The sequence below is a fragment of the Cyphomyrmex costatus genome, unplaced genomic scaffold, assembly GCF_001594065.2.
Source record: "Cyphomyrmex costatus isolate MS0001 unplaced genomic scaffold, Ccosl1.0 scaffold5, whole genome shotgun sequence".
Taxonomy (NCBI): domain Eukaryota; kingdom Metazoa; phylum Arthropoda; class Insecta; order Hymenoptera; family Formicidae; genus Cyphomyrmex; species Cyphomyrmex costatus.
Genome location: NW_017279267.1, coordinates 5,332,846 through 5,358,736, shown reverse-complemented (window position 1 = coordinate 5,358,736; position 25,891 = coordinate 5,332,846). Strand labels below are relative to the sequence as shown.

The window sequence follows — 25,891 nt, the reverse complement described above, 5'->3', positions numbered from 1 at the left end:
AAAGCTGATAATTAAAATATAAAATAACAGCAATAATATTTCTGATAAGCTAAAACAGATATTTATTAGTAGATATATAAAATATAAATAAAGATTAAGTACAAAATATATATTATGATGAATATAATTAACATTTCTATAATGGTTTTCATTATAAAATTTTACTTTTTAAGTAGAAATGCAACTGATATTTTAAAATTGATACAACAAACTTTTTTATATTTATAATTTCCAAAATATTTATAGATATTAATAATAATTCGAAATATTAGTATTCATTTTTCGTTTTTTTTTTAATCTTTATTCTATTAAGAATGCAATATTGGCAATTATATAAGAAATTTACAAGTAATCGATAACATTTTGTATTGAAATCATATAAATTATAAAATATTGTATCAAGTATTATTTTAATTTTAATATCGAAAGTGTATAGTTGCTTCCTCTATATGTTAGAATTAAGAACCACGTGATGTATTTCATAATTATATAACCAACAGATAATAAAGTAGGCATTCCTCAATGAAGTAACTTTAATTTTATCACCTAACTTTATTACCTATAGTCGATAGAGATGTAAATCGGTATATATTTTAGAAATTTTAGTTAAAAATATAACAATATAATAACATTTTCTTCCATTTATCTTTTACATACGTAAATACATAAGAAAATTATTATTTAAAATGTTATAAACTAAATTCGGTAATATAATATATTCACCAACATGGAAAAAGATACTCTGTTAAAATATGATTCTTTATTTGCTAAACATTTATCCAAGCACATAATAATTCAATTGAATCATCCTTTTACATTGGTACTAATATTATATAATATTACATATAATTATATAATACTATAATATAAGTGTACGTATGTGTGCAGTTAAAAAAATTACAATTTAAAAAAACTCTACTTAATTTTATTCTCACATTTAATTAAATTATTTTATATTTGTTTTTAATATTTTACATAAATTGTGTTACTGTTACAACGATCAATGTTTAAAATGTAATAAATACTACCTTTATCAGCTTGATAACTGTAAGGGGTGAATTTTAAAACCATTTTACACTTTGATCGATCTTTAAAGGCTTAGGGTTTTGAAAAAATATCTATATATCTACTGTGTATCTCGTTGACGAGTCTCTCGATGATAAGGATAATATTATATCATTGACAGTATTTTTCTTATCAGACAGCTGATTCCGCAGCTGGCAAACAGGGGGGCGCAACCAGCGTTCTCTCTTACTATCTTCCTTCCTCTTTCTTGCTACCACCGCCTACGTTCAAGCTGAATTCAACATTGACCGACGAACGAGCTTCGCGCAGTGCAAGTCTACATGAGGCGCGTACGTATCGCGCACTAATATGGAAAAATGAGTCAGACCCTACGCACCATAATTCTCTCACTTATCGCACGAGTATGGAAAACATAACCGTGTAATGCGAACATTACGTTTACGGGGTGTTGGGGTGCAGTGTTAGCATGAGCATTTCTCAAGACAGCGCTGCTACGATCGTGTGCAGGGAGGTTTTCGATGAGTCGTCTCATCCAACCAATGAAGGTACGTGGAAATACCTAAAAAAGCTTCAGATTTTCTCCTATTCCTCCCCTATTATCATTACATCGACCATGATGGATTCAATAGGTTGAGCTCGTCGATTATTGGAGCAACGTTCATCTAAGAGTAGGGCGTTCATTGCCAAACTGATCGATGGTCCGTCGTTTCCATCCGTAACACCCTGTGTCTTTGTGATATAGTAATTTACATTGGTTCTTGTCGAGGGTGAGAACTCTATTATCTTTTTTATGCGGAAGAACATCATTGGCAAATTCATCATACGTCACGTACTTGATTAACAAATCAGACTTGGCAAATTGTGCCATTGTACACATTTTATGATATAAGATGCTCAAAATAATTAATTATCGCTTTAACTTAAACTAGATAATAAAGTCTAGATTTTTTCTACAGAATCACCGCATTTGAATTATTATCACGATTTTATTTTGATATCCTATACTTATCCTTCATTTCTCTCTATTTCATCTCCGTTTTATCACATTTTGAATAAGCCTAAATTTTTTGCAAGCACAAAAATGTTATTGTATTTCTATGATTTGTCTTGCTAGATATCTTAATCATAAAATTAATAAGCAAAAGTATTTATTAAGCTTCAGCTTTAATTTTATTGACACTATGATGTATTAAATGTAACTTTCTCTCTCTCCTCATTTTTAATTAGAAATTAATTAGCAATTTTTTTAATTTAAATCTTTTTTTGTATCTTTAAATGGTTTGCAAAGTCATGTAACCATTATGGATAACTATTTTTTACTATTTCCTTTAAGAAGCAATTGAAAAAACGCGTAATGAAGTAAACAAGCGACATTCCTAAAGTAGTGTTCCACTTAAAATCAGTCTAAAGGCAAAGAAAAGCGTAAAAGAGACCTAGTAGCAAGTTTCCTTGTTTATTTACATCACGCCTGGCGGGAATACCGAGCTCGTTCCCCAGCGCGCTCCGGAAAATCAATAATTCGCAGTGCAGCAAAAGTTTTGTCATTGCATTTGACCGCCTTTATGCCATTTCAGTCACATAAACCCGTCTTATTTAAGAACCAAAATTTTCCAAACCATCGACAGAATTTGAAACAACGATCTTTCTGCCAAAATTTTTATCCATAAAGATCAGTTCCATTACAGTATCTGGATTCGTGATTAATCGAACCAGCAAAATGAGGTTCAACACTTTGACCAGCAACTCGAGGGCAGATGGTAGCTCGACTTGCCCCCATACGGCAGCCACCACCACCTGTCCAGTCGAGTCTGATGGAATTTTTTATTGAGGCCTTTTATGCTTGTAAAACTTCTTCGTGATGACTCTATGGTAAACTGAAATTTTGTGTTGATAACCTCGCCGTTTAAGCTACCTTACGGCGTTTAATCTAAAGCTACCGATCATTTTTGTGTTTTCCCTACTCCGGAAATTTTGATCACTTTTACTTACACTAAAAAGATACTTTGGATAAAAGAACAATTCGGATGCTGTGTTGACTGATAGGTAGCAATCTATGTAATAAAAAATATTGAATATACCATGTATCATTTACACGCGAATAAAATTTGTAAAAATATATAATTTTCACGAAAGGGTTATTTTCTTTAAAATATTTTTTAAATTACCAAATATTTTAATTTGCGTACCAATAACAACGCTGACCCCTTATTCTCCCTCAATTACTAGAATTCATGTTATAATTTTGAAGTTATAATACAATATATATCGATAATTAGCAGGTTAAATCATATATTAACCGATTTTAAGTTTTATCATTATTTTCTCTTACTTAGTTATTTTATATTTATCCTATTTTGTGAAACACAATAATCTCGCTCTTATACTGAGACTTCTATTTTAACGAATAATGTTAAATAACCGTAGGCATATTACGTTATCACAACAGTTTTTACATGAAAGGAGATAACTTTGTGTCTTAATACTTTTAACTTGGTTAAGTGTATGATCAATGAATTGTATAATTTATCTGACAATAAGTTTGATATAATAAGATACAGGGATCTACTTTTCTAGTGATTAAAGTTTACAAGGGCATTATTAATAAATCATGCTATATTGGATAAAAATACTTTATATGCCGTAAATAATTCAATTAACTTTACCTCGAATTTACCTCAAAGATTTTCTATCCTTTTATCGATTAATAAAATGGTTACACACATTAAACTTATCACAATATATGGCAAAATTTTATTTTACGAATTAAATAAAGGAATTTTTATTTGAGTATATATTTCTATTCCAAAATCATCTTTTTATGACCTCTAAATGCAATATTTCGTCGGTATATTCATATTATTGTTAATTAATTACTTTTTCTTTTATTGCATAACAATGACTAACATATTGACTCATTAACATGATAGACAATAAAGCATTATACTTACCTACATGGCAAGAATTATTATTTACTTTTTGAAATATTTTTTAAGCATTTGTGGAACATTTTCAAATATTGCATTAAAACATTTCACAGAAATATTGTATAAATATATATATTGTAAAAAAATATATATATCAAAAACTTCGACATTTCCTGGATACATTTAATAAGATTTTATGAAAAATTTTTCTGAAATCTTGCAACGAAATTTTTTTGCAAATATTTCTAAAATATTTTATACTGCATGAGTAGTAATATACTAATAATTTAATAAACAATAATGTAATTACAGAATTACTGGATTTTGCAAACCGTCTGGGAATTGATCCCGATGCGGAACCACACCTTCTGGACTTGGCCCGTGAGGGTCTTATGGCAGCTCTTCCTAAGGGCTGGTCTCCGTGCTTCCATGAAGCTAGTGGTGCCTGGTATTATTATCAGGCATCCACTGGCACTACCACCTGGGAACATCCTCTAGATCCAATTTATAGAGGACTCGTGGAACAAGCCAGAGCTGGCAACAGAAGGCAACCGAGCCTTGGTATTGGTTATAATATTTTTATAGTAATTTTATATAAATATCTTACTTTATTATGACAGTGTGTGTGTATATCATATCTTTTTATATTTCTTCATCTCATACACAACTTTGCACTCACGATTTTTTTTTAATGATAACGTCTTGAATAAATTTCAATTTAGAGAGAGAAAAAGAGAGAAAGTAAATATATTGGAAATAAAGAAATATTTTTCTAAAACAATATTAAAAATCAATTTGTACAAAATTACAATACAATTCTATTAAAAATTTTGGAAAAACTGCATAAATATAATATTGCATTTTTTATTTTTAAAGAACACATATCTTATAAACATTTTAAATTAAAAAAAAGCTTATAGAGACTGTTTTCTTATTTTACATTTCCATTAGCATAATGCAATATTTTTTGTAAGCGACTTTCATTATTATCACTACTTTAATTCTCGAAAGATTAAGTCATTTTAAGTCGGCCTTAATCGCGCATATACTACACTCTCTCATCATGTGATACAGTTGACGCGCATCGGCCGAATACTTTACAATAATCAGTAAAATCTTATAACTTGGCAGTCCAATGATTTGGCTTTGCATCAAAATTACGAAAAGTACAACCGTATATTTAGATTCTTCGTATCGACGATAAATGTCGCGCTGCAGCCATTCACATAATTTAATGTACTACTTCTTAACTTATATAAAATATTACGGTATCAAAGAATTTTTGATTTAATGAATATATATTTATTTTTTTTTTTATAAAAATATATGTACATATGTATATTTTGTATGTTAAAAGTCTTACACGTATAAACATATATAATAATATATTTTTTATAGCATTTTGATTATATAATTTACTAAATAAATAAGGTAGTTATTAAGCACATGTGGTTTTTATATAAAGTACAATTACATAAAAATAAAACTTTGTTAGAAAAACGTTTATTAATAATAAAATTATAATATCAAGAAAAAGAAAAATGAAAGTTAAATTATATAATTTATGATGTTTATAATAATTGTTTAGAATAATTGTTTAAAATAATTGTTTATAATAATTGTTTAGATTAATAATGATATTGTAAAATAAAAGAGGACAACTTTCTAATATTTTTGTTCCTAAAATGATTTTAATACTTTTATTATTTATACCAATTTTCTAGATTAGTTGAATCAATTTACTCGAATCAACGAGCAGATACTATGTAGTTTATATAAATATTATTACGTAAATGATTAACAACTTAATGACCTTGACTATTACTGACTTCAACCGCTTAGAGTCGCTTCTCACTTTTTGCAATAATCATATTTATATAATCAAATGCTCTTATTGCAGAGACATAGTTTTTTTTCAATTTATTGTGTTTATAAAACTTCAATTGGAAATTAATGCATTCCGCACTCAATTAAAAAAAATAACAAATTCCTCGGTATTTGTAATTTTAATTTTGATATTCTTCGTTTATAATTGTAACAAAGACTAAAATAATTTTCTTATATTTTTTGCATATAAATAATTTGATTCTTTTACATTTTAGATATTTTATTCTGTAAACAATGAAAAGTTATGTTTTTTTATATAAAACCTTGCATACATACTTTACAATTCCACTTATCTCTTACATTTATGATTTATCTATCAATTACACATTACACATTTATGTTTACTCCACAAACATCAATTTTTACTTTAATATACAATATTTATTATAATGTAAGTAGCATATTTAATCGTAAATAACCCTGTTATAAAAAAAACATTATAAAAAAATGTAGTAATAAAGTAAAACTGAAACAATTATTTTTTAATATCGCAGAAGAAGATTCTAAAACTACAGCAAAAGATCTTGAATCTCACGAGGACGCAACTTTACCGAAAGAAACAATTATCCCAAAGGAAACTGTTAAAGAAACTGTTCATGCAAAACCTGGCATGGCAGGTACTAAAATTCCTATGAAACTGGCACCTTTACGGAAAGCCGATAAAATCGACAGTTCACGCAAAAGAGATCGTCCTTCTTCTTTTGATAGACTCCAATCAAGAAGGGAAAGTGACTCGCGATCCGACAATGTGATGTCCTTGTCAAGCGATCGAGCCGCGAGGGATTACACAAACTTGAAATTTCAAGACCCAAAATTTTATGAATGTCCTAAATTGCTCGAGAATAAGGATATGACTGCAACAACCACAACAATTACAACGCCGGCGAAAAAGGAACTTGATCTGAAAGAGGTACTGAAGAGATCTGAATCACTGAGCCCGTGGCATGAGAAAGATTGGGAACAGCTTTCTAGCAAGTTCAGTTCAGAAGAGAACATAATTGACATTGACAAACTTAGCGCTAATACATTAGCCAAACCGGAGAAACTCGAAAAATTCGACAAAGAGAAACATCCAAGTCAATTGGGTCAACAAAAGGAGTTAACTCTTAGTGGTGGTGGTTCAATGTTTCTAAAAAGTAACAGGAGTAGAGACACCACACCTAGTCAAGATGGCGGAAAGTTGGACGACTTCCGGGCATTAACAATTTCTGATGAAACCAGTAACATTATTGGTGACAGACCCAAATCCATTCTGAGGGAGAAACAACTTGAAGATGGTAAAATTGAACATATGTATATTTAAATATTTTTTTAGACATATTTTTTCATTTTTATTATGATCTTTAATAAAATAATTATACTAATTATGAACGTAGTAGTTTCTACTTCAAAAAATGTAGAAATATTGTTATATTTTTTTAAAAACAAAGATGTTTATATTTCGCGATAAATAAGAGCAAAAAGTAATAATTTGGACTTCTAAAATGAAAATCTCAAGAATTTTTTTTTAATATTTCAATTAGCATTAACATTAATACAATTTAATCACGGTAACCTGACTTTTATTCAATTATCTGTAGACGAACGACCATTGGATGAGGAACGCAAAAGTGTGCGTTTTGATTTGGAAAAGGAGTTCAACATCAATTTCACATATTCCGAATCCGAAGATGACTGGGACTCCGAATCTGAAGATAAGAATCAACGGATACCAGCTATAACCAGCAATAAAATTACTGGTTCTATTCTATCCCCGTGGAAATCAACATCGCAAAATTTCGAAGACAGCAATGATGACAAAAACGAGAATTCTAATGAAAAAGAACAAGATAAAATAGATTTAGAGATCAAGAAGCAACATTTGTCTGCAGAGAAAATCGAATCCATATCAAAAAGTCCGAAAATAGTAGGCAAGAGATTTCTCGTGCAAAATGTTTCAGAAAATGAACATCGAAGTCAAATAACAAAGAATATTTTAGAAAAGGAAAATAGTTTTGATTTTCTACCTAATAAATTAGGTGAAAAAGTAAAAAATATTGATATAGTGTCAAAAAGTGAAACAGATTGTAGCACTGCAAAAAGCAGCGATTCCGATGAAATGCGCAAAACAAAATTAATTATTGAAAAAGCAAGACATACGACAAATTTCTTATTGAATCGACAACTTGAAGATGATGAGTCATCTGATATATCGAGGTTTAATCAAAATTACGCACCAAAGGAGCGATTTGTGCGACCTAAGTTAGAATATTCTCGAAGTATTGACGATATGAAAGTGAAAATGAATAGAGAACACGAAGAAGAAATTGAAGCTTTCAAGATTGAACTTGATATTAAACTTCAGGAAAAGAAAAAGGAGCTTGAGGAAAATTTTGTACAACAAAAAATTCTAATACAACAATTTTTGGATCAAAGATTAGAAGAAATGAAACAAGAAATGGCACAAAAGGTATTCCTTTTTCATTACAACATTATTATGCCAGGAGTATGATATAAATTGTAAAGCTTATCTGAAAAAAGGTATAATATTAGTACCTTTTTTGTTATTTTAAGATCTATATTTCTTCATTTTTATTTCGTTATGAATTTTTCATAAGGCAAAAATAAAACTGATGTGATAAAATTATATAATAAATATATATTATACTACTTCAAAGTTCTAAAACAATTTTTTATAAATATATTTTCTATAATATTTAAAAATATTTGTCCTATTATAATTTTAAGTGCAATTTTATTTATTAAAAGTACAAAAAAAGAATTCTTTTTTTTAGGAAGAACAGGAGATACAAGTACTGATAACTGAAATGGATCAAGCTAGAATGGAAAATTTGAAGAAGGTCCGTACGGAACTAGAGGTCTGCTACGAAAAAGAGAGACAAGAAATATTAACCAATCTAAAGACAGAACTTGACGAGAGAAAAAGAGAACTTCTGGAATTGAGGAGTCAAGAGATGGGCAAGCTAGAAAATGAGCACGAACGTGATCTTGGTGAAGAAAAGCTCGCAAAGTTGAACGAATATGAATTGAGAAAGCAACATAACGAAAGAATTGAAATCTTAAAGAAAGAACTGGTAAAAGAATTTGACGACTTAAGAAATGAATTAAGAATACAACAACGGGAAAAAATCACTAAATTCACCGAAGATCATGAACAATGTCTATCCGAAATTCTTCGTGACTTTAGAATGGATGTAAGTATTAATACCAATATATGTATTAGATATGTAATAGATAATCCATTAATAGTGAATATGTTCGTCTATTTTTCTAGAATAAAAAATGTGTTAACAAAGGTTTTAATAAATAATTTTCTTTTATATAATCTGATTCACTATCACAACTGTTCATAAATATATACTTTATAATAATGTAGAAAAGTAATTAAACACATACATATATATACAATTAATTTTCTGAATTTATTATAAGATATTTACAATATATATCTTATATACGAATTTATATATAATTGTTAAAATCTTTTTTATCACACACACGTACGCACGCACAGTAAAAGAATTTACATTTTTCAAAAGATTTTGATTATTTGTATTCGAGTGAATGTCGGTGTGTGTGTGTGTGTGTGTGTGTGTGTGTGTATGAATAATCCACAACAATTTTAGGAAGCTCTTGCTCGTAAGATGTACAAAGAGCGACTGGAGGAAATTCGTGCGGATTTTGCAAGAGATGCCGAAAAAGAGGCCAGAAAACAGACCGAACTGGCTCTTCAACAAGAAAGCATTGACTTCGAAAAGATGCGTTGCGAAAAACGATTACTTCAGGATAAATATGCAGCGCTTAAAGAGAAGTATATGAAGCTGAAGAACGATGTTCGTCTTGCAGTCGAAAGACGAAGCAGAAGAAAGGAGGGATATACCACGGCCTCAGAAACCGAAAGATCGACATCTACTAGAACAAGGACAGACAAGACTGATTCGTCGGAACAAAAGTGAGTTTTCTTAATATAAACGCAGCCGAGATTCATTATTTATAGCATACAAAACATTCCATGTTGAAATAAACTAGTAACATAATGTAGAAAAGAAATTTAGCATAAATAATTATTGTTTCAAGAGTTTAAAGACTTCTCATTCTTTATGTAGTTCTCTTTTTTATCACTGACTGAACGATTCGGTAAGTAAAAAAATAGAGCTTGAATAATGACATCTATTTCGTAATCTTTCAAATAATAACTGCACATTCTAAACATATCATTGAAATTAAAATATTAACAATTATTTTTATTTTAACTGGTTTATTTCAGCAAGTACATTTGATATGTAATATTATTTATTGTTAATAATAATAACGTAATAATCAGTCTCTACAATTATTAATATAAGCACGCTCGACGTACAGCACTAGCATGCCATTTCATGTTACATCTCATCGATATTTTTTGTCCTGTAATTACTCGATGTTTTTATAGTAATATTAGCGAGACTTTTATAAAAACGTTACTCACTCTTCACATTCGGTTTTCTCTTTTATGTTAATATTTGAAAAGAAATAGATTGTCACTACTTTAGGAGGTAGGAATGCAATCTCTTAATTTTTTTAAATAGAATTATCTATATAGTCTTTATCATAAATCAATTCGAAGAGGATAATTGATTTGTGTAAGAAAAATATTTTTAAATATTTTCTCGTTAGTTTCTATGTTGAAACACCAATGTTGCACGTTCATTTTCAATATCATATTTTAATACCTTCATTTTAGTACCTTCGCAGTCTATATCATCAGTTTTTATTCGACCAATGCGCAGCGCATATCCTTATTAAGAACGATCGGACTGTGAAGGTACTTCGTCATGTTCATACAATTCGCCCTAATGTCTGGCTATAGGCCTTAAATCGTGCTCGCAGTACTCCGCTGAAGAACTCGCGCTCGAGTCCAGTAACAAACGCGAAATCGCAGGACAGCCAAAACGCGAACGAACAAGTCGAAGAGAAAAATGATCCGGAAAATTTGAAGAGTCCGAAAGCGGCCGCGGGATTTCAGAAACACGCATCCATCGCTGCTGGCTCGAAAAGTGCAACAAAGTTTGAGTCCGACGATACTACCACCGCCAGCGAAACAAACACTAACATGATAACGAAGAAAAAGAAGAGCTTCAGTAAAAAAGCTACTTCAAGCGCGGGTCGTTCGAGCAGTAGTAATAACAATCCGGAGAACCCAGTAGAGAATATTAGAAAACAGCTGAAAAAACTGGAAGATCTCGGTGACCAATTACCGAGCAACGAAACGGCCTATACAGTGCGATATCCTTTCCAAGATAAAGGTGATTGTTTTAAATTTATCTTGCGCGTTGTATATTATCCAAGAGATACGTGTATACCTTATTTTTTTAAAGAGAATAAATATTCCTTATAAAATCCGTAAAAATTTGATTTAGATTTAAACCAAATCAGATCAAGTCAATTTGATAAATAAAATGTTATTTGTATTGTTTAAAGTGTGATAACTCCATCCAAACGAAAACTTATTTTTCATGGGCAAAGTGTGCGAGCTTTTTTCTATCTTTTTTAATTTCTCATATGAAGACAAAAGCTTAAATAATAAAAATGTGTTAATGCACAATTAAAAAAAAAATTAGTTAATTTAAAAATTAACGATTTTATAATATCTCACAGATAATTTACATTTTTTAAAAAAATGTAGCTTTTATGTAATCTAAACGTTTTAAGATATACTGTATGTATATGTAATAAATAACAGTATCTTGAATTGTAGAAAATATAATTAACTTCTTTAAATTATACCAATTTAAAAAAGATTGTGTAAATAATCAATAAGACATTAAGTACATTATATGTATATTTGATAATTGCAAATGAGCACACTTTTGTATATATGTATATACTTTGAGATTACTTTTATATAGTATGTATTATGTCTTTGATTACTTTTTCTATCTCTACATTAAGATGTATCACTGAATAATTTACGCAAAATGATATATATATCTATTACGATTATCTCTGTCTCTAATTTATTACATATTTTTATTTACATATTATCTGTTAAATGTTTTATCATCTGGCAAGTATATTCTTGTTATTATTAATTATAACTTAATTCTGTAAATAACTTGATCAACATTTACTTAAACTGAACTCTGTTTATGTAGCGTTATTTATGTACTTGTTAAGCTATTATTTCTATCGATGCAGCATAATTACAGTTAAGTTTTATTATTTCTTCCTTTTCATAGGATTATACACACTTTACTTTGGTTAACGGCTTGTATCCTTCGGGCCCGTAAGTGCACTATCAGTTTTTCTTTTACTTTTGCACGTTGTTCATATGAGTCCATTTTTCTGTGATCTTCATTACAATGTTAAACTTTAAACATTTAGGATTTAAAACTTAGATCTAGATATGATTTTTGCTTTAAATTGAAAGCAATAGTACCTACTTTCCTTTACAGCGCCGGTGAATGCCTCTTCAGAGCTAGAATTCTTTCGTCACCGGATGCATGTGGAGAAGGATTCGGTGAGGAGAGCTTACGAGGCGCTGAGACAACAAAAGAGTGCCTTTCAGGGTAGACAAAGAGCTTGGAAACAACGGAGTGGAAGAGCCACTCTGGAACAACTAGTGCAGGTATACCATTATTATCAATTACAAAAATGATAGATTTGTTATAACAAATGTAAGTAGTAAATATACCTTTAAAAATTTTGAAGAAAATATATTTTAATAAATTCTCTTAATGTGCTTTTATAAATTACGACACCTATTTAAATTTTAATCAATAAAATTCGGAAATAAAGTTTCTAAATAATCAAATTGGATCTTTAATGTTGAGATAATTCTGTATGAATTTATATGCTCACTTTCAATCCTTCAAACTGCGCGCCGAATTTATTTTCAGTCTTAAAATGCAATTTAAATTTAAAAAAAACATACAATAGATATGTTTGTGATACGATTATTCTAAATATCTCTGCTCTCTTAATAATGTATAAGAAAATATTCCTAAAGAGATTTTTAATATATTAGTTTTTATCAAAAACACTTTTAATAATACTTTCATTAAAAATTAATGAATTTTAAATGTTTATTTTCATTTAGGAGGAACGTGAGCTCTCTGATATGGAAGTTAGTTTGCATCGCACCAAAAGTCTTTTAGGTGAGAAAATAATTCATCTAAGACATTTGGAACAATCTTTGGAACGAGTAGCAAACGACAAGCGAAATGAAAATGATGCTAAAAATGATGAGTTAAGCGACATGTCGAGTGCTAGTAGCGGTTTCAGCTCGACTGATTTGGGAACTGATACTTTCATAGGTGAGTTGCAAATAAAAAGATATTTTAAAGTCATTAAATTATTATCGTATCATAAAAAAAAACAAATAAAAATTAAATAAATTGTATTATATATGTTATTTTAGACTTTATTTGTGGTACTCTCTGTAATTTGATATTTATTTATAAAACGTTTTTAATTATTTCTGTATTATTTTAATCCTAATTAATTTAATTATTTGTGCTAGAAATAAAAAGAAAATTAGAATATATATATTTGTTTTTTGTGTCTATATCTAATATTTGTTTTCAATATAATAAATTATAAAAGTAATAAATTATCGTTAATTTTATAAAGAAGCAATGAAAATATTATATATCTTATCTTACGTAAAAATAGATTAAAAGACGATAAACTATACAATTATACAAATACAATACGATGTATATAACTACTGTATAATTGACAACATATATTTGCATTACATTGTATAGTTTGTTGTTGGAAATCTAGATAAGCCAGATCATTATCAAGAGTCTACTGAAATCATTGCCAGTTTAGAGAATTTGAATTCAGAAATACGAGAGATTTGGGATGTATTGAATAAACGTCAAGACAGTAACATACCTGCAACACCGACACTTATGTACTCTTATTTGCGTTGGTTACGGTTTCATCATCTCACCACACAGCCTAACAGCATGCAAGGTAAAGAAAAACAAAATAATTTATATAAAAATTAAAGAATATTTATTACGAGTCAACGTAAATGTTTTCGAAATTAATTAATATTATATTCCTAGATACATATTGTGTGTATGTGTATATATAGGATGTTTAAAAAATCATTCAGCATCTATATGGTAAATAATGCACACCATACTGCGAGTAAACAAATTTTATGAACATTATAGGTCAAAGACTTAACCGTTTTTTAAATATAAACATTTTTGTATGTAGCATCATGAATGACCTACTGGTTTCTAAATGGTGCCAAATGCGATGTTCACTTCAGTATATAATAAACTGCGTTTTGTATGTCCTTGTTCAGTTTCCAAACATACTTCATAACAGAAGATTTCACCAGCAATCAATCAGTTGTCATCAACCAGTGATTGAGGATTTACATATTATTTGATGATTACACAATTATACAATATGCTATCGTGTTAAAAATGTCAACGTATTATTTTAATCAAGAAATATGCATTTTTGTATGGTTGTGCTAATAAAAATGTCATTCATGATGTTAAAAGTCATTCATGATGCTGACGTATAAAAATGTTTATATCTCACAAAACGATTGCGTTTTCGACCTATATATTTACTAAGATTTTTTACTCAGTATGCGTACTATTTACCATATAAATGCTGAATAGTTTTTTATAATAACATCTGTATATAAAATATTTATAATAACCTGTATATAATATATATCATTAAATATGTTGTTTAAAGTAGTATTATATAATAATAAATATATCCCGTTTTACATGTAACCTAATAAAAATTTTTTTTATAAATGCAAAAAATGTAAAGTACAAAAAGATTATTTTAATTTTAATATAATAATTTATTCTTATTCATAAGAAATTGTAAATATGAGCAGCCTCTCTTTTTTAGGTGCCTTTGGTACTCCCAATATACAATCTAACATCCTATCTCAATTAACTGCTGCACAACCTCCTATTACTACAACTCAAAATATTATCGCTCAGTACGGCCCTAATAGTGGCTTTAGCACCAGCGTTGGTAGCGTCGAAAGGAATGCTTCAAATTTGATGGAAAGGACCAGAAATCTCAGGGATTGGCTACGCCAAGCTCGCATTGAAAATACTGACTTGATTAGTCCTGGTCAGGCGACTCTTTAAAGGTCTAGATCTTAAAAATGTTCTTTTATTTCAAATTTCTTTTTTTTTTTTTGCAAAGTTAATTCGTATTCTTAAATAATTTTAAAAGGATAATTAATTAATAATATAACATTGTCATTACTTAATTGATAATACTTTAATACTTTGATATTTATATAGTATAACTTTTTAATTTATTTATTCAGTTAATTTATTTTACATATATTTATAATCAAGAATTAAGTTAAAAATGATTTTGTAAATTTTGTGTATAATTGAAAATAATTCTATCTAAAACATAAGATTATCAAATTTGAAACTTAAATCTGCGCTCGCTTGTCGCTTCCTTGTTTCTCTCTTTACTAAATAGTCAAAATTATCAAGAGTATAGTATATGTTATTGCAATAAATGAATACATGAATATATATGGTGAGAAGAAAATTAGATGTGATAATACTTGTAGTGTCCGTCTGGCAAGACTTTCGTTTTTTTCATAAATTCTTTAAAAGAAAATATTAACACAATTATTATACAACAAATTAAATACAATTAAAGAATCATTCCACAAAGTTTCGTTTTCATTTTCGTCTTCCAGTTGTTTTGATGATTTTATATACAATTATTCACTTGTATATTTAGTAGAGATCTGTGAGTAATAATAAACACTTTCGATTGTTAAACTTTATGTTACATTGTACGTAAAAGATTTGTAAATTAATAATACAGGGTTGGTGCATGTATGCATATTTATGAATAAGATCTGATGAGTAGTCTCTCATGTAAATAAATATTTCAAGGTTTTGACGTTATTAGTGCTATATAATATTATAATGAGCGACTCATTTTTTATAGTCTATTAATTCTTTGTATATTTTCGGGATTTATTTTTAAATTAATATATATATGTAACCATGTTGTAATATACATATATATGAAACATATAGACTTTATATTATTGTATGTATGTATGTATGTATTAGTATAATATTTTTAACTGCGTTCAACGAAAATGTATGGTATATCGTAATGACTTGTGCGTGGTAATCTAATTATTGATTGTGATTTTATGAAATTTAAATCAAAAACGTAAATACGTAAAAACAAATAACGTTTCAATGTAATACTTTTCTACTTTGTAAAATTTTCTAGCGTCACTTCTAAATTATTTCTAAATTAAATAAAATTTTTCAATATTTATGTTGTATGCCTTGCAAAAAAGAAATTTACAAAACATTGTTGTTATTCGCAAAATATTTTTAACAAGATCGCGCATAATCTTGTCAAAATATCTCTACTTAATCAGACGAATGCCAAAACTTTCTCTTGATTAGTAAATAATAGATATTGTATTGTATTTATAGGAACATGTAAATTATATATTAAATAATTTCAATATTTGCCAAATGTTCTTGGTCGGTTGAATTTTCAATGACGACCATTCTGGTATATCGACTATAATCAATTTTTAGAGAAAGGCTATAACATGTAAACATGTTTATAAGCGTTTATATAAATTGTGTTACAATATTGTGATCTCATTAGATATAGTATATTAATTGAAGATTGTACACTCTGGAATGTAGGTTTAATATTCAGTAAACTATATATATAGATGATTATTACTTTATATAATTTCTATATTAACTTAAAATTATAAAACTTGAAACTATAACATCATATAGATATAACTAGAATATTATTTTATCTAAATTGTATATTTATCTATAATTACTTATAAGTACAACTTTTTCTCTTAGGAGAATAATATTTTAAGTCCAACAAGAAACATTTTTTGAATTTGAGATAAAGTATGAGATGAATAAATTATGATAAATTATGAATATGTGTATACGAAATGTATGTGTATATTTCAAATGCAAAGATATCATATGGAATGACATAAAGAACTTTTACAATTTACTGTTATATTATACACATTAATAAAAACAAACATTAGTAACTTAATGAGAATTTTTAATATTAGTACACAAAAAATTATGAGCAATACATATATTAGACAATCTATATAAAGTATACACAATTATACATATTTATAAATACATAAAATATTTTATTCAATTTTTATATTTCTGTTATTATTATACAAACTTATGATTATTAAGATACATGTTATCGACATTATGCGTATATCAGTAATCTATTAATACAAATTAATTTATATAATTACATATAACACACAGTAAATAAATTATAATATATTAATCCATATTAATAAAAAAACAGAAAAGAAAGAGATGGTTTAAAATTAATATATTTTGTATTTATATATTTTATTGACTTATACATCAAAAAATTAATTATATAATTAACATGTTTACGGTCTGGTTAGAAATATCGATCCCACAGCTCAATGTTTTCTTGCAATACTTTTACAGCAACGTTCAGAACAAATATTATTTTTTACATGATCATAAAACGCTAAATTTAATGCTACATATATCTATATGTGACACATGGTAGCAAACGTGTTAAAAATACAAATAATAAATTTCTAGATTCCATAGTATAAAAATTTTTTGTAGTAGAATCGTCCTTATATTGTATTGCAAATATTTTTTATATATCAATCGTATCTAAAAGAATTAATATTAGTATTAATTAGCAAATTGGTATATACATTATATTCATTTGATTTATCCTTATAACAGTATTTCTACACATTATTTTATATTTTTTAATATATCTTTTATTTTTATGTTGAATTAATATTGTAAACTAGAAATTTATTTTATAAAAAAATTTTATTATCGCTCGATTTAGACCGATTTTCTTTATACTTTGCATTGCAAAAAACGAGCGAAATCTAACACTTTTTCTCCAAGTGTCGTATTGTATTTATAATTAAATGTTATAATTATTAGTAATTGTTAGAATTTTATATTATAATATATATTTTAATAGAATTCAAGTACTAATTGAATCTGAACGGTTGCCAAAATTGATAATATTTGTCGTTTTTTGGTACTTCAGAGGAGAAATTGTCGTGCTGGATTCTCGAAGTTAGCACAATATGTTTTCATTTTTAATTTACAATTTATTTTAGTATTACAAATGTGGAACTATTGTTTATTTTTATAAGGAACTGTAGCACTGAAAAGTGCTACTGGAACTATTGTAATTTTTTTGACAAAATGTCGTGCTAGCTTCACAGATTCCTTATCATTTCTCTTATGTAGCTTCTTTACAATAATAATAATTATTATGATCACAAAAATGGACGACAATCGTCATGATTTTCTTCACATTTGTCACTGTTTGCTTCAAAATCTTTTTTAGATGGTAGCCACGCAACCATTCGATGCATGTAATTCTGTGATTTATTATTGAGGGATGTTTGCACTGCTTTTATTATCGGAGATGATTTGCATAGTAATAATCGAATGCAAGCAGAATCAGAGCCAGTCATTCTTGCTATCAATTGATTTGGTAAATTTGGATTTCTTGCTTGCTCGACTAAATTTTGAACCTATTAAACATAATTAAAAAATTGTGCTTCATGGATATATTTTAATGCTATATTTTAATTGCAAATATATTTCAATTATGTACATATAATTAAAGTAAAAAAATCCAAATGTTAATATTCTTAATTAATATTAATCTCATATATAACTTTTTCATTTATTATTTAAATCAAAATCGAAATCTTTTTCTTTTATATATACGGACAGCGTATTGACCGGAAATTGAAATTCCAACACCAAGGAATTATGCTAGATTACACATTCTGTGTAACTTTTATTCATTTAGCACAACTCCTTTATAGTGTTGGGATTTCAATTTCCGGCAGTGTATTATATTTTACATTTCTATAATAACAACTTACATTCTTATTTTTATTTTCCAAAGTAAATTTTAAGGGATCCCACGCCAATTCTTCGTTGTCCATGTTTTTGAAGATATTACTTTGCGACGGTTTCAGTCCAAAAAGCGTACTTATCTGTCAAAATAAATAATTGAAACATTCTAAATTTTATGAATATAAAAAATATCACTGCTGTATAATATAAATAATTTATGTAAATAATAATTTGACCACATATACATTTACCATCTGTGCAAGAAATACAACACTATTGACTGCGATTGCTGCGATTTTTTGCGAATCAAATCCAATGAGTCGAAAAAATGCGGAAATAAAATTTGAAGGACCAAACGGTTGTTTTTCATCATTTCCGTTTTTCTCTCGTTTTTGCTTATGACCTAAACTTTTAGACACCAAGTCGGCAATATCTTTAGCCGTTTCTAAATAATTACTTGCATACTGTAATCCCGCTTTTATCTTATCCAAAACATCTGATTGTGAAATTAAAAGTATACAAATAATAAATAATAATAAGACTCTATAAGTATATAATACAGTAGAACAATTCAAGGACTAAGAGCCAAATCTAAAAGTATACAATTCTTTTTATAGCAATTTATTTTGTAATTTAACAGCACACACATACACAGAGAAATACTAAAGCTGAGATTTACGACAAAAGCTTAATTCTTCGGAAAAAATACAAACTTACCTTCGGTATTTGTAAGTTCCACTTTGCCAAATACAGTTATCCAAAGTACACACAAGAGAAAACACGAAACGCTGGACATTTTGTCGAACCAAACTGTTCAACAATACTGAGAGTACTATACCAAGTGTAAAACAGATTATAACGGGTTTTGTGTTAATTATACATTTATTCCGTTGCGTCTCCGCGACAAGCCCCCGTTGGGTTGCTTATGCGATTGTCACTCTTCTTGCTTCGTCAGCCAAGCGCAAGGAAACGGCATCCGTGTTTCACAGCGCGATTTAGTTGCGTTCCTAATAAAAGCCAGTAAAAAGTTGACTAAAGTACTGGAAGTAACATTCCAGATTTACTTAGCTGTCATCATCATAATTGAAGAAACGGTATGAAAAGTGTTGATTAACATAAAATTGTTTTTTAATTTTTGCTGTTTCAAGTTAAAGTATTTAAAATAAGTGTGTCTATTTTTCTATTTTGGAAATAAATTACATTATAACATGTTAATATGATAAAATTTAAGGAGAGAGAGAGAGAGAGAGAGAGAGAGAGAGAGAGAGAGAGAGAGAGAGAGAAAGAGAGAGAGAGTGAGTGAGTGAGTGAGTAAGTGCAAATACTTATATTTTAATAGATATCTATATGTTAATGAACACAAATTTTAGAATATTCAACTATGTATTGCGGTTTGTTAATACTTTATACATATATTTTGAAAATGACATCTGGAGATCAATCATCTTTATATCTGAATGAGATTCGCAGTTTAAGCGAATTACCAATGAATAAACTGATTCACTTAAGATCTTCCCTTGCAAGCAATAATGGTAAATTATTGTAAATTATTTTTATTAAACCATTTATTATTATCATAAAATTATCAAATGTTATTTTAAGATATTATTGAAGATACATTTACATGTACAAGCTATAATTATTACACTTGTCTATTTTTATGTTTTTCTTAGATATTAATAGCGAATGTGAAAATGAAAATATCGTGTCCAGTAGGACACTACCATGGACAATGGCTTTGTCAACGTCATTGAAGAAAAATAACAGGAAGCCTACAAGACGACATGAAGAACACTATGATGAAAAAGGCAAGGACACAAAGATTTCAAAGATCTTTCAACTGGCAGTAACTGCACTCTCTTTTCTGGCATTCGGTGGTTATCTCCTTACACTCATAATTACAGCGATTCGTCGCAATGGAAATGGAAACGGAAACGGAAATGTCCTCATATTTTCGGTAATAATTATAATAAAATTTCTTGCTATTAAAAACTAACTTGCTATTAAGCAATATGAAAAATCTATTCAGCGATTATTTAAATAATAGCTGTTTTTATGATTGCGCAAAGTATACTTGTTATAAACTTAAACTTATTTTACTTTTTTCAGTTAGATATAACTTTTTTATTTAACATAGTTATATATGATATGTATATAACTATATATAAATAGAAAAATAATTCCTTATTATTCAATTATTATTCTATTGTAAAATTTTTTATATTTTTTATAATTTAATTCTAAAAGTGAGCTGTGTTATATTTTAAGAATCTGTATGTTTTTTTTAAAAGATTATTGATATACGTAAAATCTGCAGCTATAATTGTTTGAAAAACTTTTGATTTTTATAATAAAAATTCGAATTAATTTTTTATAAACGTGTTTAATTAAGCAAACAATTATTAATTATTTTTTCCAGAATCTAGAAAACCTACAAAAACTACATCGCCCCAAACGAAATATTTTAATATTCGATCCAATGGAAAATAACTTCGAAACGGACAAACTCTATGAAGGAATGATTATGCTTTCGAGAAGTTACGCCTTATATAATTGACCACAAATTGTAAAATGTATATTTTATAGATTTATTATTTATTCATTTGGCTATATTACTATATTAAATGATATTATAAATGATCAAATATATATCTATAATTATATATAATGTAATACATACATATAGATATATAAGATAAAATAAATATTTTATGAAACAGTTTGAATATTCTACAAAATTTTAAATATAAAATTCTGCAGAAAATAAATTAATAAAATATTTTTTCCAATTATTTGTTAAGTTAGTTACTTTTAATGTGACACTAAAACTACATAGATATCGTGAAATACAAATGTGTAAAAAACAAAAACAGCAAAATGAATTAATAGATTCTTGAAGAATCTTTTCTTTTATTTTTATAATATGTGCTTAAAAATTATGCCGATCGATTAATTCTATTTAAGAAGCACGCAAATCTGCAGACTCTTGAAAATCCTAAAACCTAATAAAATCGAATAGAAGCCCGCGCTATGTACATATTTCGAAGAATATTCTTAGCGTATGGGTAGAGAGGCAGCTTCAAACATGGCTCTTCAAATAAACATCTAAGTAGTTGTGTACTCCGCAGACCTACGCGTAAAGATAACCATATGGCTCTTGCAAAGATATCATCGACTACACATATGTCTCTATACCATTGTTTCATCTATATATATATATATATATATATATATGTATACATATATACCTATGAATTCTTGTACATAGAACGTTCTTCGAAATTTCTGATTACATGACGTTCATGTAATCAGAAATTTTATGTCCTAAAGTGATTATAAAACGTAAGGTATAACATCTACCGTTTTATTATAGCAAATTTAATTTGCTCATTTTAAGGACTTCCATTATATTAATCGTGCTAAGTATGATGCTTAAAAGAATTGTATCAAATTGAAACATATTTAAACATATATACTTATAATGATTATCAGTTAGATTGCTTAAAAATTGAATATCTAAATTAATTTCTGTTTTTAAATTCTTAAAGACTTTATATTACAAAATATCAATTAAAAAGATTAAAAATAATTCATGCAAATATGCGATCGATTAAAGAAATCAAAAACTGCATAACACACACATGAATTTTATTTATGCTTATAAAATCAATATAGTTTAACTAATATTAAAGACAATTTGTTATTGTTATCATTGCCATAATTTTTATTTTTCATCTTTCCAAAGCATCTCTCGCGGAGAATATTACTTTAGCTTGACATTTATATCCGCAGCATCCGACTCATCATTTTGACCAGACCAATCTTCTTATAGTCCCGCCTACCAGTATTTTTGTGGACCAATCCAGTTAATCCAGCGAAATCACAACTGGCGGTGGTGATTTTTTCAGCCAGAAATTTCTCGACATGGCAGAGTTTCGTTCACTCATTCACTTTTATGCTCTTCTATAATTCTCTCGAATATTTTTACGAAAGTGATAATTCTTTACTAATAAATTAATTTAGAGTCACTTCTTTCTCAAACTTATTTCTATTAAATCAATATTTAATATAAGTGTGTGCACTTAAAAATAGTGTTATAAAAAAAGTGATTAAAGAAAGTGCATAGTGAAGTAATTATATATTAATTAATTGACAAACGTTACTGGAAATTATTTTATGTTATTTTTAATAATAAGTTTTTATGTAAACGTATATTTTATATAAACAAACATATATATAAAATATAAAAGCAAATTTTCAAAAATGTTATAAATGCAGTTAACGCAGATACCATGCAAACTTTTTACATATTTAAAAGAGACGATGAATGACATAAATGCTTTTAACATGGATAATTCTAATTGTTCAAGACAATTAAAATTTGGCATGGATCGCATATTATCGAATGAAATTTGTACCAAAAAAACAGGTAAAGATTTGTACTATTTAGTTAAAATTGTAATTTACAACTGTTATATAAAATAGTTCAATTCTAATATAATTGTCATAACTGACTTACTATTTATTTCACAAATTTTTTTGAATAATTTATACATCAAATTACATCTCTTTTTAATCAAACGTATACGTATATAGTATATTAATTTTTTGTAAATATATTTTTAAATAAACATTGTAGCTTTTAATTTTAATATTTCTTGTAACAGTGATAAAGTTTCTATATTATTACAATTAAATAAAATATATAGATATTATTATTTATATATCTTATAGAAGTTTTAATTTACCAAAGTCAATACGTTGATAGATATTCTTAAGCCACCTCCAATACAATTTCCACCAATACGTTGCCCCTGCATCGAAAGTTGCGAGCAATGCGAAACTGTTAGAACTGTCAAAACGTGCATTTCATTCCCGCATGCCCATTTGTCATTACCTGAGGGTACCACACACACACCTGCATCTTATACTGGACTAATGGAGACTTTAGGAACTTTATATCGGCCGGCACCATTACGTCCTTTACCAAAAGGTAAAATTATAACATTATATATAATAATTATTATAAAATAAATTATAATAAATTAAATTTAATATTGCTTAATTTGCTCGAAATTTGTAGAAAAATGTAATACTTTACATACTGCATCGCAAAAGTATCGAATATTTTTATAATTCGTAATAGAGAATGGTTTTTCTTTCATTGAAAATAAAGTCGAAGCGAGTTTATCATTTAAATAAAATCTTTTAAAGCTTCTCTTGTGGGAAAAATTCTAGTGAATTAAATTAATGAAAAAAGCTATGGAACAAAAAATGTATAATATTCAATTTGAGTTTAATTTTACAATTATTACATTTATTAATTACATTTAAACATTAAGCAAAATTTTTCTGTGAATATTTGTAATAATGTGTCTTAAGACTCAACTGACAATGAGCATCGCAAGTTACGTTATTAACAAATGTTACCATGTGGATATAGTATCTTGTACTTTTGATATTCGGGAGCAAGTAGAACAAAATATTTACGTGTCAGTGTCTTCACGTGTTTCCTGTCTGTGTTTAAACGACATCTTAAGTGCCATCCACCGTTTATGCATGGTGTAAACAGCGGTTTCTATGCGCATTTTCTCGGTTGGTTGGAATCTGGTAGCACTCGTATTTATTCTTTTTTTATTCTTCCATCTCCCCCACCTTTTCTCCATTATTATAAAATTAATGATACGTATATAAACATTTGTATAAATATATAACAATAATAATATAAATATAATATTATTTTAATTTGCAATAATATAAATTTTCGGGTTATTAGATACGAATTTAATGATTTAAAGATATATAATCTTTTTTTTATGCTGTACTTTCTTCTATATTTTTACGTAATATTAATAATTTATAAAGTATTATATTAATTATATTTAAATGATTATATTAATTTATTGCACAACATGAAAAGCCTCATCAAATGTAACAGAATATGTAAATTAGAAGTATCTAAAGATCAGCACAAATCCTAAAATAACTATGATGTTAAAGTTATCTGTTTGAATTTGTACGAAAATTCGAGTGTGAGTGGAAGTACCACGCTGTTTAAATACGTACAGATGTTGTATACTTTCGTACAATCGTAAATCAACCCGAAGTAGCCTATCTTCGGGACTTCTTCAGAAAACTAAAATTTAAAGAAACTGACATTCATCGAACTAGTAGAAATCGTTTATCTCTCATGATGCTACTTTATTTCTGTTTAATTCATAAAATTTCATAAATTCTTTCTTTTGCAGATATATGTGTATTTAACCTTTTACAAAATATATCTTCTCTCTCTCTGAAAAAGAGAATATAGTATAATATAATTCTATAATAACTGTTATATAAAAATAATATTTTTAATATAAGTATATCGAATATTACGAAATATGTATCTAATGTAAATTTGAGAGTTATACATATTAATAAAAATCATTAAAAACATATATTAGTATATAAAATAATTAAACTAATATATAAAATTTTAAGTAAAAAATTTGTTATGAGACAAATTCTAATACTTAATATATCTACATTTTTCAGCACTTATTTCATCTTCCTCGGCAATAAACTCTTCAGAAACAAACACACGAAGAAAAAGATCGTGGTCTAGAGCCGTCTTTAGTTCTTTACAGCGAAAAGGTTTGGAAAGAAGATTCTCTCTGCAAAAATACATTACAAAACCAGACAGGCGACAATTGGCAGCGACTTTAGGTCTAACCGATGCACAGGTTATACGATTTAAATGAAATGTCAACCTTTGTAATCTGTAAAATAAAAGAATTGTAATATTTCTTATTTCATAAAGGAAATAACATTCAAAGGAAATTTAAAAAAAAAATAATACTAATACAATTATTTTTAATTAAATTTTTTTTATGTTATTAGGTTAAGGTTTGGTTTCAAAATCGTCGGATGAAGTGGCGACATACAAAAGAGAGCGAAAACGTTGTATTTGGTCCAGATTCCACACAAAAGGATTTTCCACAAAAATTAATTAAATCTGTCACCAATGATACAACACAACAAGATGAAGAAGATATAGAAATCGATTAAATTTGATTTATGATTAGAGAGATTTATGAAATTTCCACAATATATTTTACCAAAAAAAACTTAATTTTAAAGTAAAAT

General features: G+C 27.5%; 3 protein-coding genes and 1 long non-coding RNA gene across 4 annotated transcripts; 3 read left to right on the top strand and 1 right to left on the bottom strand.

The window, feature by feature from the left end:
• Positions 1–1,415: 1,415 nt before the first annotated feature.
• Positions 1,416–14,962, top strand: Cep164 (centrosomal protein 164). The gene is made up of 11 exons (XM_018545426.1): positions 1,416–1,571; positions 4,263–4,511; positions 6,332–7,114; positions 7,418–8,286; positions 8,612–9,031; positions 9,464–9,789; positions 10,707–11,122; positions 12,272–12,444; positions 12,916–13,132; positions 13,605–13,799; positions 14,715–14,962. The coding sequence occupies exons 1-11, from the start codon at positions 1,493–1,495 to the stop codon at positions 14,960–14,962; spliced, it is 3,975 nt and encodes a 1,324-aa protein (XP_018400928.1). The 5' UTR covers positions 1,416–1,492.
• Positions 14,963–17,273: 2,311 nt separating this feature from the next.
• Positions 17,274–21,320, top strand: LOC108778295 (uncharacterized). The gene is made up of 5 exons (XM_018545425.1): positions 17,274–17,287; positions 18,007–18,046; positions 20,184–20,295; positions 20,437–20,720; positions 21,183–21,320. Exons 1-5 carry the CDS (start codon positions 17,274–17,276, stop codon positions 21,318–21,320), a joined length of 588 nt encoding a protein of 195 aa, XP_018400927.1.
• A 1,766-nt stretch (positions 21,321–23,086) lies between these two features.
• On the top strand, positions 23,087–25,813 carry LOC108778446 (H2.0-like homeobox protein). Its single transcript, XM_018545624.1, has 4 exons — positions 23,087–23,192; positions 23,532–23,756; positions 25,301–25,488; positions 25,646–25,813. Exons 1-4 carry the CDS (start codon positions 23,087–23,089, stop codon positions 25,811–25,813), a joined length of 687 nt encoding a protein of 228 aa, XP_018401126.1.
• LOC108778447 (uncharacterized) lies at positions 23,674–25,016 on the bottom strand. Its single transcript, XR_001940849.1, has 3 exons — positions 24,830–25,016; positions 24,254–24,418; positions 23,674–23,744 (listed from the first exon to the last, which is right to left on the bottom strand). It is a non-coding gene; the product is annotated as an uncharacterized LOC108778447 (long non-coding RNA).
• Positions 25,814–25,891: the final 78 nt, after the last annotated feature.

Coding starts and splice junctions, on each gene's coding strand:
- Cep164 (XM_018545426.1), top strand. CDS start 1,493: ATGAGCATTTCTCAAGACAGCGCTGCTACGATCGTGTGCAGGGAGGTT. Junction 8,287..8,611: donor AACAAGAAATGGCACAAAAG/GTATTCCTTTTT, acceptor TCTTTTTTTTAG/GAAGAACAGGAGATACAAGT. Junction 12,445..12,915: donor CTCTGGAACAACTAGTGCAG/GTATACCATTAT, acceptor ATTTTCATTTAG/GAGGAACGTGAGCTCTCTGA.
- LOC108778295 (XM_018545425.1), top strand. Junction 18,047..20,183: donor TGTTTATTTTTATAAGGAAC/TGTAGCACTGAA, acceptor ACATATATTTTG/AAAATGACATCTGGAGATCA. Junction 20,721..21,182: donor GAAATGTCCTCATATTTTCG/GTAATAATTATA, acceptor TATTTTTTCCAG/AATCTAGAAAACCTACAAAA.
- LOC108778446 (XM_018545624.1), top strand. CDS start 23,087: ATGAATGACATAAATGCTTTTAACATGGATAATTCTAATTGTTCAAGA. Junction 23,757..25,300: donor ATTACGTCCTTTACCAAAAG/GTAAAATTATAA, acceptor TACATTTTTCAG/CACTTATTTCATCTTCCTCG. Junction 25,489..25,645: donor TAGGTCTAACCGATGCACAG/GTTATACGATTT, acceptor TTATGTTATTAG/GTTAAGGTTTGGTTTCAAAA.